This window comes from Eulemur rufifrons, chromosome 21 (assembly GCF_041146395.1).
Source record: "Eulemur rufifrons isolate Redbay chromosome 21, OSU_ERuf_1, whole genome shotgun sequence".
Classification (NCBI taxonomy): Eukaryota; Metazoa; Chordata; class Mammalia; order Primates; family Lemuridae; genus Eulemur; species Eulemur rufifrons.
The window spans coordinates 8,847,469-8,862,130 of NC_091003.1; the positions used below are offsets into that span (position 1 = coordinate 8,847,469).

General features: G+C 52.7%; 1 protein-coding gene across 2 annotated transcripts in view; it reads right to left on the reverse strand.

The window, feature by feature from the left end:
- RBM19 (RNA binding motif protein 19) overlaps positions 1–14,662 on the reverse strand; it is a 122,307-nt gene that overhangs the window by 70,421 nt on the left and 37,224 nt on the right. For both annotated transcript variants that reach the window (XM_069497553.1, XM_069497552.1), the window contains exon 21: positions 13,029–13,145. In XM_069497553.1, coding sequence (XP_069353654.1) covers positions 13,029–13,145 — 117 coding nt within the window. The remainder of the gene's footprint in view (positions 1–13,028; positions 13,146–14,662) is intronic.

Sequence of the window (14,662 nt, forward strand, 5' to 3'; positions counted from 1 at the left end):
AGCACCCAGGAAGCTGGGAGACACGGAGCACAGTGCCCAGCCCCAAGGATGAGCCGGCGGCGGCCCTCTGAGCGAGCCCAGACAAAGCACGGAGACCTTGTAGCTGAAAAGGCGCTGAATGGGGAGAGGAGGTGTGAAAGCGTGGTTAGAGCAAGTTGTGGGGACTGCTTGGGCAGGAGGCGAGGAATCGGGGCACACAACGCCACTCTACCCCCAGGGACCCGCGCTCTCCCTGGGATGCCCTGTTCCACTGCCTAAGCTTTTGTCGCCCACTCTGGAATCAGTGTAGGCGTGGAGCGAGGGAAAATGCCAGCTGCAGCAGACGACTGAGTCTGCGAGCTCAGAGGAAGGAAGAAAACAATAGCAAAAAACCCTTCTTAACTTGCAGGGTTAATTATTATTATTATTATTTTTTTTTTTTTAAGGAGGGAAGCTAAGGAGCTGCCACAGCAGCTCTGGTTTGGGTTTGCTCTACCAGTTAGTCTGGCACAGGGAAACGGCCTCCTGGCAGGGAAACAGCATATTCTTAGGCAAATACCTGAAGCTATTTACCTATCAGAGATGCTGTTTCTGCTGCTGTGACAGACATCACTAATCAATTACGATGCCACTTTCTGCAGAGACTAAACAGTCTCACAATCCTCCAGTATAGGATTCTAGGCAGCCATAACCAACAGCTTTGTGCTGGCTTGGAAATGGCTGGCCTAGCCAACCCCGTCATGCACTCATTCAACAAACGGAGGCCTGAGAGATCATGCAACCGCCCAAGGTCACAGAGCGGGGGCCAGGCCGAGCTGGGTCAGCATTCAGGTCTCCTGACTCCCTGGCTGGTGTTCTTTTCACTTGCAAAATCACACTGGCTCCTTTCCAGGCTGACAGCCGACTCCTGATGATGGAGGGACAAGGGTAGCACGAGGAACGAGAACTCAGATAACCTGGATATCTGCTCTGAGCAAGTGGCACTCATCCTGGCCAAGCAGCAGTAGCTTTTATAGCCTCTGCCCGTCCCTGGTGGACATACTTGCAGGCAGAGAACAGGATAATTAAAAAGGAGAAGAGCCTGAAATAGGTTTTCTGCAAAGTGGGCCTCTCCAGTGAGGAAAGTATCACCCAGTTCACGTCCCCACCAAACTCCTTGGGGCTGTTCTCCCCGAGATCTTAAACCGGGAAAGGCATGCTCGTAGAAACGTGGCTTTGTGCCCGTCCTGCAACGCCGAGCTGCCCGCAGAGACAAAGAGGCTAGGGAAGTGACGTGCTGGTTTCTTAGCTCTCTGCAGAGTCTAGAAAGAAACACTTCTCCAAACAGTGTTTCCAAACAGTGTTTCCTCGCATTGCAAACAACTTGAGCTGATTATTTTTCTACCTTCTTTGCAGTACCAGGTTCATGCATGAGCCTACTAAATAAAAATAGAACCTAGATAAAATACACTTACTGGGCCAGCCTTTTTATTTCCCTGGGTACAATTGGCCTAGATTTAAGTAATACAGTGAATAAATGCTCTATATGGAGTATAAAAGTTGGGATAATTTCTCTCCCCTTCTGGCGACTGACTATGTGGCAGCTGAATTTTAGTATCCTTCTGACCAAAGACCCAGACCACCTGCAGCGACCCCTAAGCCCAGAGCATTCTCCCTTCCTTGACCCCACAGGCCCTAAGGCTGACACACTTTGGGGTGGAAATTTCACCTAGGGAGTAAGCCTGGTCTCCCATCCCATCAGGAATTCCTTCTTAAGCATCCTTAACAGACAGTTGCCCTAGATTCCACTTGCTTACCCCTGACGATGGACAACTCATTACTGCAGAAAACGGCCTTTTCTAATCTTTTATGGTTTGGGATATTCATTTTTGAAAACTTTAAAATTTTGAGATAATTATAGATTTAAATGCAGTTGAAAGAAACCAGGGAAATCCTACATACCCTTCACCCTGTTTCCCCCCACGGTAATGTCTGGCAAAACTACAGTACAGTATCACAATCAGAAAATCGACATTAATACAGTCATTGACCTTAATCAGACTTCAACAGCTTTACATGCATTCCTGTATTTAGTTCTAAGCCATTTTATCACGAGTAGATGGGCGTGACCACAATGGAGACTCAGAATGGTTCCATCACAGGGCCCTTGCGCTACCCTTTGATAGACACAGCAGCCTCCCTCCCTCCCGCCTTCCTCACCACTCATCTGATTGTCACCTCATTTTGTCATTTCAGCAACATCACATAAAGGGAAGCACACGAAATACAACCCTTTGGAATTAGCTTTTTCCATTCATTTCTTTGGAGAGTCATCCAGGTTCACTCATGAATCACTGGTTGGTTCCTTTTCACTGCCGAGCAGCACTCCACGCTTTGGGTGTGCCTAGATTTGTGTAGCTGTTTTCTCGCCGAAACACATTTGGGCTGTTTCCCAATTTTGGGCTATTATGAATAAAGGTGCTGTCAACATTCATGTGTATGTTTCTTTTTTGATAATTCTTTCTTTGGTAATAGCTTTATGGAGATATAATTCATGTCTTATACAATTCACCCATTTAAAGTGTACAACTCAACGGTTTTTAGTGTATTTACAGAGTTGTGCAATCATCACACCACAGTCAATTTTAGAATGTTTTCATCACCTCAAGAAGAAATCCTGTACCCTGTGGCTATCCTTTTTCAACCCACCTCCCCCACCCCTGAGCAACCACGAATTTATTTTCTGTCTCTAAGGATTTGCCTGCACTCAGTTGTCCCTCAGGGTTTGTGGGGGACCCCCGTGGACACCCAAATCCAGAGATGCTCCAGTCCCTTCCGAATATTTTTGGTCCATGGTTGGTTGAATCCACGGATGTGGAATCCATGAATACGAATTGTATTCTGGACATTTCATATAAATGGAGTCACGCAGTATGTGTCTTCTGCGTCTGGCCTCTTTCACTTGGCGTATCCACATCGTGGCCTGTGTCGGTGCTTCGTTCCTATTTACGGCCAAATAACATCCCATCGTGCGAACGTACCCTATTTTGCTGATCCGCCCATCAGCGGATGGACGTGTGAATTGGTTTTGTGTGAACATAAGTTCTCATTTCTCTGGTACTGATGCCCAAGAGTGCGGCTGCTGGCTTGTACAGTAAGTGCATGTTTTGTTTTGTAAAACTGCCCAAACTCTGGAATTTTCCAGGGTGGCTGCACCATTTTACGTTCCCACCAGCAATGTGTGAACAATCCAGCTTCTCTGCAGCCTCGTCAGCATTTTGTGTCACCGCTATTTTTTATTTCAGCCATTCTGACAGGTACACGTGTATTCATTTGTTTTCACCCTCAGCAGAAATCCGATTCTCGGTAACACTTGCTGTGAGTCAGCGCCCTGGATGCTCCTCCCGGGCATTCCTTCTGCCGGCCGGCAGCCCCAGATCCCCCATGCCAATGCAATCCGGGTGGCTCACATTTCTCCCTCCTAAAACAGGGGCCTCACATTAAAAGTTGGATTCGAGATGTGCTCGTGCCGTAGGGGAGGTGAGACCTCTGGGGTCTGGACCACGTGGTTCTGTTGAGCTGCTGTCCACAGCTGGACAACATGAACCCCGGAGTCCAGGAAGAACTCCAGACACTTTTTCCCAAACAGCAAGGTATTAGGCAAGGATGCTCCCATTCTGTCTTTGGGCCATTCCCTTAGTGGAATTGACTCCGTGGCATTTTGTAGTTGCTGTCTTTGTAACTGTGTTCACCTTCCTTTCCTCAGGCTGTGGTTATCCTGAGGATGGGAGGGGGCTCTCTGAAACTGGCACGGCGCTGAGCTCCCCCTAAGCACGTGTAAGTATTTGTGGACTGGCATCGTGGACATATAAAACCTCAGGGGTGATGATTGCTGAAAACAGGCATGTTGTAGGGCTCAACAGATATGTGCTGAATGAACAGGCACAGGAAAGGGTTAAAAAGCTCTTCCCCTTGAATTCGTAATGGAAAAGGTAGCACAGGAAGAGCATCTGGGAGTGCAAATACGACTTTGCAACTTGCGCAGGGTTTTATAGCTTGGAAGCCATTCTGACTCATGAGCTTTGGTTCGCAGGCTTCTTGGGGGAGGAAGAAACGGATTCCTGAGCACACAAGCACTTCAGGCCCTGGCGGGCCTTTGGCAAGGTGCTGAGCAAACGTCAGGGCCATCGTCAACAGCGCCTTGATCACGCAGGCAGAGAACTCAGTGTCAACACAGCAAACGCTGGTGCCACAGCTGATGTGCACGGATCCCGGCAGGAATGCCCCCCGAGAATCCCCCAAACATGTGCAAACGCACAGGCAGATGAGTTGAGACATACAACTGTGGCCAGTAGTTAGTTGTGGTGTGTTCTGTGCAAGGAGAGGGTAGGTGTGTGGAGCAGGATGGTGAGGGACCCACGTGCTGCCAGGGTGATGCCTCCCTCAGACTGCCCTGCCCCCACATGGCACACCACCCAGCCAGCTGCTCAGAACCTGTCTGCGACCCCTCTCTCTGCCGCAGCCCTCACCAAAGCCACCACCAGCAAATGTATCCCCAAGCTGACCTGGCACCCCACATCCACTACTGACACCTGGCCCACGCCACAGTCATCTCCGGCCTGGGTGACTCACAAACCTCCTCGTGGGTCCCCTCACGAGACCTTTCACAAATGCAGGTCAATAAAGCCCAGGGACCCAAAGTGCGAAGGGCCAAGCACAGCCCGGGCGATCGTGAGCAGGAACAAAGACCCTGGCTCTCCGGTCTATTACAAAGGCTCTGTAATTAAGACTGCGCTATTGGCACGGGCAGACAGACCCGGGAACGGGTTAGAGAGTCCGGGGCAGAGCCTCACATACAGTCACCTGATTTATGACAAAATCAATGCTGCAGAGCGGAAGGGAAAGACTGGTCTTTGCAATAAATAACATCGGGCCAAATGAATATCCACGTGGGAAGAAAATGCTCCTCGGTCTTTACCTGACGCCATACGCGAAAATCAATTCCAGATGGATTGCGTACCGAGAGGTGAAGGGTCAGAGCTTTTGGAGGAAAACACCGGACACCACCTTCGTGAGCTCAGAGGTGGCAAAGGTTTCTTAAATAGGACACAAAAAGTTCTAACCATGATGGGGGAAAAAAAAAGACAATTTGACAATATCACAGTGAAGACCTTGTATTCGAAAGGACACCATGGAGAGGGTGCAAGCCACCCAGGGAACGGGGGAGAGAGAGATGGCAATCACATATCACCAAAGGACATAGGAAATTAAATAATTAGAAGATTAATAAGAAAAATTAATTTAAAAATCGGACAACCCAATGTTTTCAAAATGGGCAAAAGACTTGAACAGGCATTCCACAAAAGAAGGTACCCAAATGGCTCATAAACATGAAAAAACATCGCTTTCCTTGGGAAGGCACAATTAGGACCACAAAGTATAGCCAACGTACACCGACTGCAATAGCTAAGAGGAAGACAGCCAATGATAATACCACACTTAGGTGAGGACAAGGGGTACCAGGTCACTCATACACATGCTAATGGCAGAAGTGCAAACCGATGCAGCTACTCCGAAAACCCAAGTGGCAAGATTTACTAAAGTTGAAACACGCACACGCCGTGACCCAGCAATTCCGCTCCCACACATGTGGGAGACACACGCATGTGCCCTACTAAAGGATGTTCACATGAGCGGTATTTGCAACTGCCAAGAAACTGCAAAGTACCCAAATGCTCATCGGTGAAATGGACAGATATATTGTGATATATATTCACACAACAGAATACTAAATGGCCACAAGGATGAACAAATCACAACTGCAATGGAACAACATGGGTGAATCTCAGAAATAAAATGTTGAGCAAAGAAGCTCAAAACAGAAGAGCATACATGTTTTGTTTCCACTTACATGAAGTACAAACACAGGCAGCATCGATACGTGCTATGAGGAGTCAGGAGAGTGGCTGCTCTTGGTGGGGGCAGTGGTGACTGGGAGGGCAGCACTGGGCAGGGGCCAGACGGGAATGTCCTATTTCTCCAGGTGGGTACAAGGCACACAGGTGTGCTGAATTTGTGACCACTCACATATGATGTTACACTTTCTGCATGCATGTTACGTATCGATCAAAAAGGGCCAGCCGTTCCTGCCGTGGGGCTTGGCACTGGCTGTCCCCAGACCCTCATGTGGCTCATTCCCTCACACCTGCAGGTGGCTACTGGAATGTCCCCTCCTCAGAGAAGCCTTCCCTGACCACCCAATCTAAGACACCCTGTACTGGGTGAATGGTGTCCCCTGCATTCAAGTCCACTTGGAACCTGTGGTTGTGACCTTGTTTAGAAACAGGGCCTTCGTAGGTGTAACGAGAGTAACATGAGGTCACGCTGGGTAAGTGTGGGCCCTAAACGCAATGACTGGTGTTCTTATGAGGAGAAGGCACACAGAGGGACCAACACTGTGAGATGACGGGGTAGAGCTCAGACGGACGCAGCTGCAAGCCAGGTGACATCATGGATTGGCGGCCACCACCAGGAGCTGGGAGAGGCAAGGAGGGACCCCCCTCTGGAGCCTCAAAGACAGACGGCCCTGCCCACACCTCGAGTTTGGGCTTCTGGTTCCCTGAACCAGGAGAATAAATGACCGGTGTCCTGTGGCACGCCGAAGCTAGTACAGGCTCACTCCCACCCCTCCTAGCTCCTGCCCCATCCTTCTCCAGAGCCCCCTGCCACCACGTCATAGGAATTATTTACTCATTTGTGTACTCCTCTCGCCCCGACTAGAACATAAGTGCCACGAGAGCAGGGACTTTGTTTTATCTGTGGCTGCCTCCCTCTTGCTGAGCAAGTGCCTGGCACGGAGAGGCTGCATGAATACCGGGCACGAGGGTGGAACACATCTGTGCTTCCCGTGGTGCTTGGAGCTCCGAGCACATGGATGGCGCGCGTGCACGCCGTCCTTCCAACCCTCCGCAGAGCAGGAACAGCAGGCACACCCCGATCAGAAAACGGGTCAGACGGAAGTGACCTGCTGAAGTGAACCCAGCAAGTCCCTGAGCCAGACTTCACATCCAGTCCTCCAAGGGGAACAACGGGGCTGTAGCTTTATCCTCAACGCCCGTGTGTGTGTTTTATAGGGAGAAGAAAAAAAAATACCATGTTTGCTAACTGAAACTAGAAGATAAACCCACAGACTCCGTTCTCTGACACTGGGTCCCCAATGCTTTGGGGGCATCCACACCCCCACTTAGGCCTTGTGTTCCATTTAGTCCAGGGGTCGGCAAACTTGCCCCATAAAGGGCCAGAGTCGCTGTCTCCGGTCTGTGGCCCGTCTCTGCCGCAGCCAGAGCTCTGCTGTGGTCGTGCCGAGGCCGCGGGAGAAAATGAACAGGGGGAGCAGCAGGAGACGGTCAGAGACTGCGATGCCCCTGACCCAGGGCCTCTCTGGGGAGGAGATGTCCCCGCAGGGGAGGGTCACCTGGGGACAGATGCACCCTCCTCACCCATCCTTTGGGAACCTGGCTAAGGGTTTCACCTCCCCACACACCTCCTTCAAGTCTTGTCCTGGCCGGCTCTTGGGAACGGGCCAAGCTTGTTTTTTTGCGGAGCTTCTTCCGAGAGAGCCCAGCAAACGGGAAGTCCACCCCGAGTCTCCACTGAGAGCGGATTAAAGGGCTCAAAGGGCTGGCAGCTTTGGCAAGAGCACCGCTGACAACCAGGACTCAATCGGGCACTGACCCCACGCCTGGGCGAGGGGGTGAGGGACTAGCAAGCTGTCCTCAGCCCTCCCCCACGGTCACAGCCACTGTGAGAGGAAATGAGGAGGCCAGGAAGGGATAGGCGCTGTCCACAAAGCAGGCAAAACAGGTGCGGAGGGGACAGGAGACAGGAGCCATGTAATTAAGGCCTCCAGACACCTGTTGTGAACTCACCCATTCACACCCTAGCAGGTGGTTCACACCTCTGAGAAAGAAAATAGCAGGGAAAAAAGAGGCCGGGATGAAAGAAGAGAAGTCACTCTCCATCTGTAGCCTGCAGCCCCCTCCTGCCCTGCCAGACATCCCTGACCCTGGGGGATGGTGCCAGGGGGATGAGGTGGAGGTCCAGAGGGGGACCAGGCTGTGCTGCTGCCGAGCTGTGTGACCCCAGGCAAACTCCTGAACCTCTCTGTGCCTCATCTTTACCAGGATCCCATAGAGTAGGTGCAAACTGAAGTGGCCTCACTTTAAACCGCAATCACTGCAGCTGCACTAAGTGCGCCGACGCTGTGCCAGACACTGTTCCCAAAGCTAATCCTTACAACTGCTCCCGAGATTGTCACGTGGAGGTCTATGCCCATTTCCAGACGAGGAAACGAGACACAGAGAGGGTAAGTAACTTGCCCAAGGTCACACAGCTAGGAAGTGGCAGAGCTGGGACATGAACTCAGCAGGCTGGCCCCAGGCAGTGTGCTCTTAACCTTACTGCACTGCAGATGGCAGCGCCACCACCCTGGTCATCTCCCTGATGTGGTATATATGACACTCCTATCATCTGGAGATGCCTGTATGTGTGTGGACACTTTCCAAATGGAGGCAGGCCTGTAACGGGTGGGGTCCCTGACTGCTGACACATCACATGGGGCACTTGGAAGGGAGGTTGCGAGGAAGGGAGCGGAAGCCAGAGAGGGGCTGGTGGGTGAGGGGAGAGAGTAAAGAGGGATGGCGGGAACTCGGAGCAAGTGCTCTGTCTGCAGGAGTGACAGCCGAGGCCACGCTGGCCCAGGCCTGACACAGTCAGAGCTTCTGATTTTTCCAAGAGTTAGAAACAGGCGTTATACAGGGAACCCCGTGCTTTGCAAATATGGGACACTAATCTACCCCAGCCACTCTACCCCCAGCACCGTGTGGGCTCAAACACGCCATATCCAGAGGTGCGCCTGGCCTGCTCGCTTGTAACCTCTGCTCTAAGGGGCTGGCGAGCAGGGAGGCACCGAGTCAGGGGCAGGCGGCTTCTCCAGAGGGATTGGAGGCCCTGGCGTCATGACACAGGGGCAGGACGCAGCAGAGGGATGCGGCCCCGGCCTCTGCGGAGCAGCCTTTCACATCCCGAAAGCCCTGCTCGTTGTGCTGTTTCGTGGGCTCTTCCCAGGAGGCTGTGTGGTAGGAGGGCAAGTAGCACGGGCAATTTTCTCTCAGGGGGACACACTCGAGGAGGTAGTCACCTGAGACCCCAACCAAGAAGGTCACCTTCTCACAGACATCCACCTGACTCCTAATGCCGGGAAGGCAAAATAAACCTATCAGTAAAAAGCAAGGGACTGGGCGAGGTGGCTCACACCTGTAATCCCAGAACTCTTGGAGGCCGAGGTGGGAGGGCTGCTTGAGCTCAGGAGTTCGAGACTATCTTGAGCAAGAGCGAAACCCCGTCTCTACTAAAAGTAGAAAATTAGCTGGGCGTGGTAGCGCGAGCCTATAGTCCCAGCTACTGGGGGGGCGGAGGCAGGAGGATCATTTGAGCCCGGGAATTTGAGGTTCTAGTGAGCTAGGATTGGGCCACTGCACTGTAGCCTGGGCAGTAGAGCAAGATCCTGTCTCATATATATGTACATATTCATGAATAAATAAATAATAATAAAATAAAAAAGAAAAGAAAATTCACTGTCCCTTGTTCAAAAATTATTAGGAATTTCAAGATGGTGAGAGCACAGCATGAAACCAAGCGCAGGGCCTGTGTGACTGCGCTGGTCACACGCCGAGAGGTCAGCCCTGCTTGCACAAAGTCCCTCCTGGAAGGTGGATGGCGTTCCCTTCCAGAACCCGAGTGGCTCAAACCAAGGCTGCCCCACGGAATACGACAGAAATGGGCAAGCTGAGGTCCTCCTGGGAACAGCCCCTGCCCCTCTGTGCCCCCAGGTCCCTCATCGAGAAATTCGGTGCAACGACAGTCCTACCACGACGGGTGTGGGGGCCGAACTGATGCCCAGAGTGTGGGGACGAGGGTGGAGTGCCCGTGGGTATCGGCCATCTCTGCTTTCAACATCCACTCTCATCATTCGAAACGTGGGCAGGAGCGAGGCCCCATCAAATGCCCGAGGGCTGCGCGCGTGTGCAGTGCAGCAGGAGGAGGCCCTGAATGCAGACTCTTCATCGAGGGTACAGACTTAGGCCCTACCCAGGCCCCGGTCAGGCTGTCCCAGACGGGATCCCGTGGAAACGTGGATCTGCAGTGCCTGGACGGCTGTCTGGTTACCCTGGCACTGGGTTAGTTAAGGGGCTGGTTGGAGGGTGGTGTGGTGAGGCCAGGTGGCCTCTGGCACCGCTGCTTTGGCCTGGGAGGCTGCCGCCCCCCAACCTCCATGGATAGGCTTTAGAACCTGCCCACACTCCCCACAGCCGGGCACGCCTGTCCCACTGGCTGTCACTGCCGGTTTCTTCCCCAGTCTTCCACAGAGAGAGAGAGGGGCCTGGGTCTCTCCTGAAATGGCCGTAAGCCTGGTGCCCAGCACAGGGCCTGGTACAGATGACGCACTTGCTATGGGCTAGTGTCCCACTGAAATGACCTGGGGGATGACGGCTCCTTCTTGAGCCGGGAGAATGGGTGGCAGAGGGGAGTGGTTCCAAGCCAGGGATCTGGGTCAGACTGACATAGACCCCAATCTGGGCTCAGCTATGTGGTCCCGGCAGGACACATCATCTCCCCGAGTCTAGGTCTGGGTGCAAAAGGGACAACAGCATCCCTCCCTCGTAGGGCTGCTGCGTGGCTTAGAGGAGAAGACCTGCACGAGGAGGCTCTCAGCACAGAGCCCAACACACGGCAGGCGGGCCCTAGAAGGGGGTTGTGATTTCATTATAGCTGGTAGGGCAAGCCCAGAAAACCCGTCCAGCAGAATGGACCAGACTGGTTCCCCCAAACCCTGCAAAATTCCCCAGCCTGATGACCTTAGCTGGCCAGTGGCTTTGTCTGCAATCCTGTCTGGGGCTTCCCTGGCAGGACAGGCTTCTTGTTCCTGAGAAGGCTCACAGCGCTCCCTGCTGCCCACTACTCAGAACTGCCGTGAATCCCCAGACGGAGTTAACAACAAAAGCAAGGAGGGTTTACATTTCCAGGGGTTTGTGAAAACTCTCATCAGAACAATGGCAGGGAGAAGAGACACCACATGTAATTATGTTCAGTGGACACTAATGCCCCGTCTTCTAAAAATAAGTATAATACGTGAGATCAAACAAAGCACTTTCCCTTCCCTTGCGGTCTTTTGTTTCCCCGGATAAGTGTCATCCCAAATAGACCGAGGAACCAAGTGAAACTGTCATTTCGGCGGGATATTATTTCCTGATCAACATGCGCTGTTCTTAGCAAGCCCATTTTGAGCTGGCAGTTCTTAAATTGGACTCTTTTTAAAAAGCAGCAGCACGTTAAGACACGCAGACACACACTAAGGATAGGTACCTGCCTATTTGACAGCCTCACCTGCCTCTCTTGACTAATCTGCCCGGGTTCGGGAAAATGGAAAACATCCCCCCAGGTCGTGACCCCATCTCACCAGGCTGTCCTGCCACGCAGGCTACACAGGGATCGTAGCTAAGACCCTGCTCCTCAGATACCAGCAGGGACAGCCTTTGCCCTAGCTCTAGTCTAATCATGTCCCTTAACAAACAGAATCCCAGCGTATGGTTTAGAACAAACAGACGGGAGCAGGAAGACAAGGATTTTTTTAAAGCAAATTCCCCAAATGACTTCCCATTCTTCAAACTAGAGTGAGAGCAAAGAGGGTAGATTTTACACAAAGATAATTCCTCTCTGGTCTCCAAAACACAGGCCTCATTTTGCTTCCACAGTTTACCTTGCAAGATGCTAACTGGCAATTCCAACAGGGACTCCACTCTCTGAGCTTCAGGCTAGAACTCGACAAGCAGGTTGAACGAACGAGACCTGCTATGGAGAATCCTAAATGGTCGCCCACGTGTGGGCCACGTGCTGTAGTCAACAGAGGACTCTCGGGTCCCAGCCAAGCCTCAGCGATCTGCTTGGTCGAGGCCGACGTCACCTGCTGTTACATCCTGAGGGCTGCATGGTCTCTGTCCCACCTGCACGTGCCTGGGGAGTGCCTTGGCTTCACGCGTTTCCCTCTTGTGTTGTCATAAGGACGTTTCTTTCATTCAGGGCCTGATGCTGGGGGTACCTAACTAGGCTGAAGAAACGAATTTCATAATATGCCATCACAGGTGCCCTAAACTGTCGGCCCTGGGGCCGGACACTTTGTCCTGTGCGATGTTTTTAAAAAGCGAATCAGATGCCGATGAATTCCCCCTAAGAATCCAGGTTGCTAGTTTTTCTTTCAAAACATGGGAACTGGTCTTATGACATCATGTTTCCGCACGGCATCACGGCAGGGTGACCAGAGAGGCCCTCCAACTCCTGCTAGCCACCCAGCCTGGCTCCCGAGAGACGGCTGAGTGTTCGACCCCTGTGCTAGTAGGTGTTGACGGATCGCATCATTTGTGCAGGGAATTCACCGACGTTTCAAAAGGGGCTTTCCATAGACAACAATTTAGACTAGCATCCCCAACCCTGGCTGGACGTTAGGATCTCTGTGATACTTTTAGCAAAATACCAATGTCTGGACTCCACCACTGGCCAATGGAATCCAACTCTTTGAGGGCGGTGCCTGAGCAAAGGTATGTTTTAAGAGTCACCAGGTGATCGCACTGTGCCGCTAAGGCGGAGACCCACCCAAACAAAGGGGCACCTTGCATGGAGGCTATTTCAAGGGGACTGTGGGTGGAGTTGGGTTTTAACCGCGGGGGCCCTGCCCCTCCCGCGCCTTGTGGATGGGGAGAGAGAAGCTGCCTGCCCTTCTCCTCCTGCCTCTGAGAGGAGGAGGCCTGGATCCCTTGACTTTTTTCTGCACGATGCTCCGGGGAGCCACATCCGAGATTAAGGGAGATAAATCAAAGGCAGCCAGAAGATGACCTTTGAAAGACCACGGCGCTGGCCTGCAGCAGACCACCCCAGACCCAAAGCCTGCCTTCCCGAGGCTCAGGGGGCTTCTCCGCCCACACGCCAGCCCTCTGGGCCGAACCGGCGCATCTCACCTGAAGAGCTCTCGGATCTCCCGGCTGTTGGCCTGGAAGGGGATGTTTCGCACCAGGATCTTGGAAGTCGTCTGCTTTCTGGCGACTTGTTTCTTCCGAGCAGATATCAGGGATGGCCTGTGGTGGGGGAGGGGTCCGGATTACTTGGGTATCAGCAGCTCCTGCCCTACACTCTCTCCTACCAGAACCGAGGCTCTTATCTTACTTTCAGGCCATGGATTCAAGGAGTGTGTGGCAGTGAGGCCAGGACGAAAGGGAGGAGGGGCTGTCTCCCCCCCCCCCCCCGGGGGAGGGGGCGGCGGTTGACCCCCAAACAGCTGTGGGCGTCTGGGGGACACACCCATCCTTGGCTGCCGCTGCCCTTCCTTTGAGAGACTCAGGGGCTACCAGGGACTTTAGGAACCCTGACGAGGGTGGGGCGCATTTCTCACCAAACCCAATCTCTGCTGTTTCCTTCTCTCCAGACGCACAGAAAGACCCCGGCCGATTCCCAAAGGCCCACCACCAACCCAAGGAGGAGCATACAGTGGTCTCACTAGGGAGATGGTATTCTTGCCTTGTGTACCCTGTCCCATGCCACAGCAGGGTGGGACCATGTGACCAGCAAGATACAGCAAAAGGAATAGGTGCGATTTCTAAGAGTATGTTGTAGAAGGCATTGCCGCCTCCTTGCCCTCTCTTGGATAACTTGTTCTGGGAGAGACCAGCGGCCATGCTGTAAGGACACTCAAGCAGCCCCAGCAGGGGGCCCAGGAGGTGAGGAACAGCTGCCTGCATGCCATCTCAGCAGCAGACCCATCCACCCCAGTTGAGCCTTCAGATGGCTGCGGCCCCAGCCAACATTCTCACTGCAACCTCATGAGACCCTGAGGCACGACGCTCAGCTAAGCTGCTCCTGAACTCCTGACCCACAGAAACTGTGAGATAACGTTTTAAGTTGTTAAGTTTTGGGATACCTTGTCACGGAGCAATAGATAACTAGTACGGTTGCCCTGGCCACATTTCCAGGGCTAAAGAGCCACGTGTGGCAAACAGCTACCATCCTGGACAGGACAGATGTAAAACATCTCCACCACTGCAGAAGCTTCTATGGAATACCACTGCCCTAGAGTATAAACTCCATTCCCAGTGCCCAGGAGGACTGTCTGGTGCACAGTGGGCTTTGCTGTAAAATTTGTTGGATAAAACAATGATCCCATGAACACCGGCTAGGGAGTGAGAGCTCGCAAGGCTGAGTTCAGCCTGACTCCCTAGAGATAGGGGCACTAAAAAGGAACCACCGGCTGAGTGCTCGTGGGCACAGTAAGTGCTGGACGCTTTACACTCGATTTCGCTTTAGAGGCAGAATCTCCCACGCAAGGTCACAGAGCTTCTAGATTAGAACCTTAAGGAGTTGGGGTCAAAATCTGGGCTCCTCCTATTATACTCTGACAGCTCAGGGACCCCCATTGGGCTTCTGGGGGCCCCCGTACCAAGCCTTCTTCTCACTGACGATGCCCAACATAGCACTGACCACGATAGCTGGGAAACACCAGAGACGGCCTAAGCTGGATTCACAGGCAGCATGAGCAGACAAGCAGAAGGAAGAGGAAAGGCCAATTCGCAGGCAGCTAATTTGCTGAATGAGCACAACG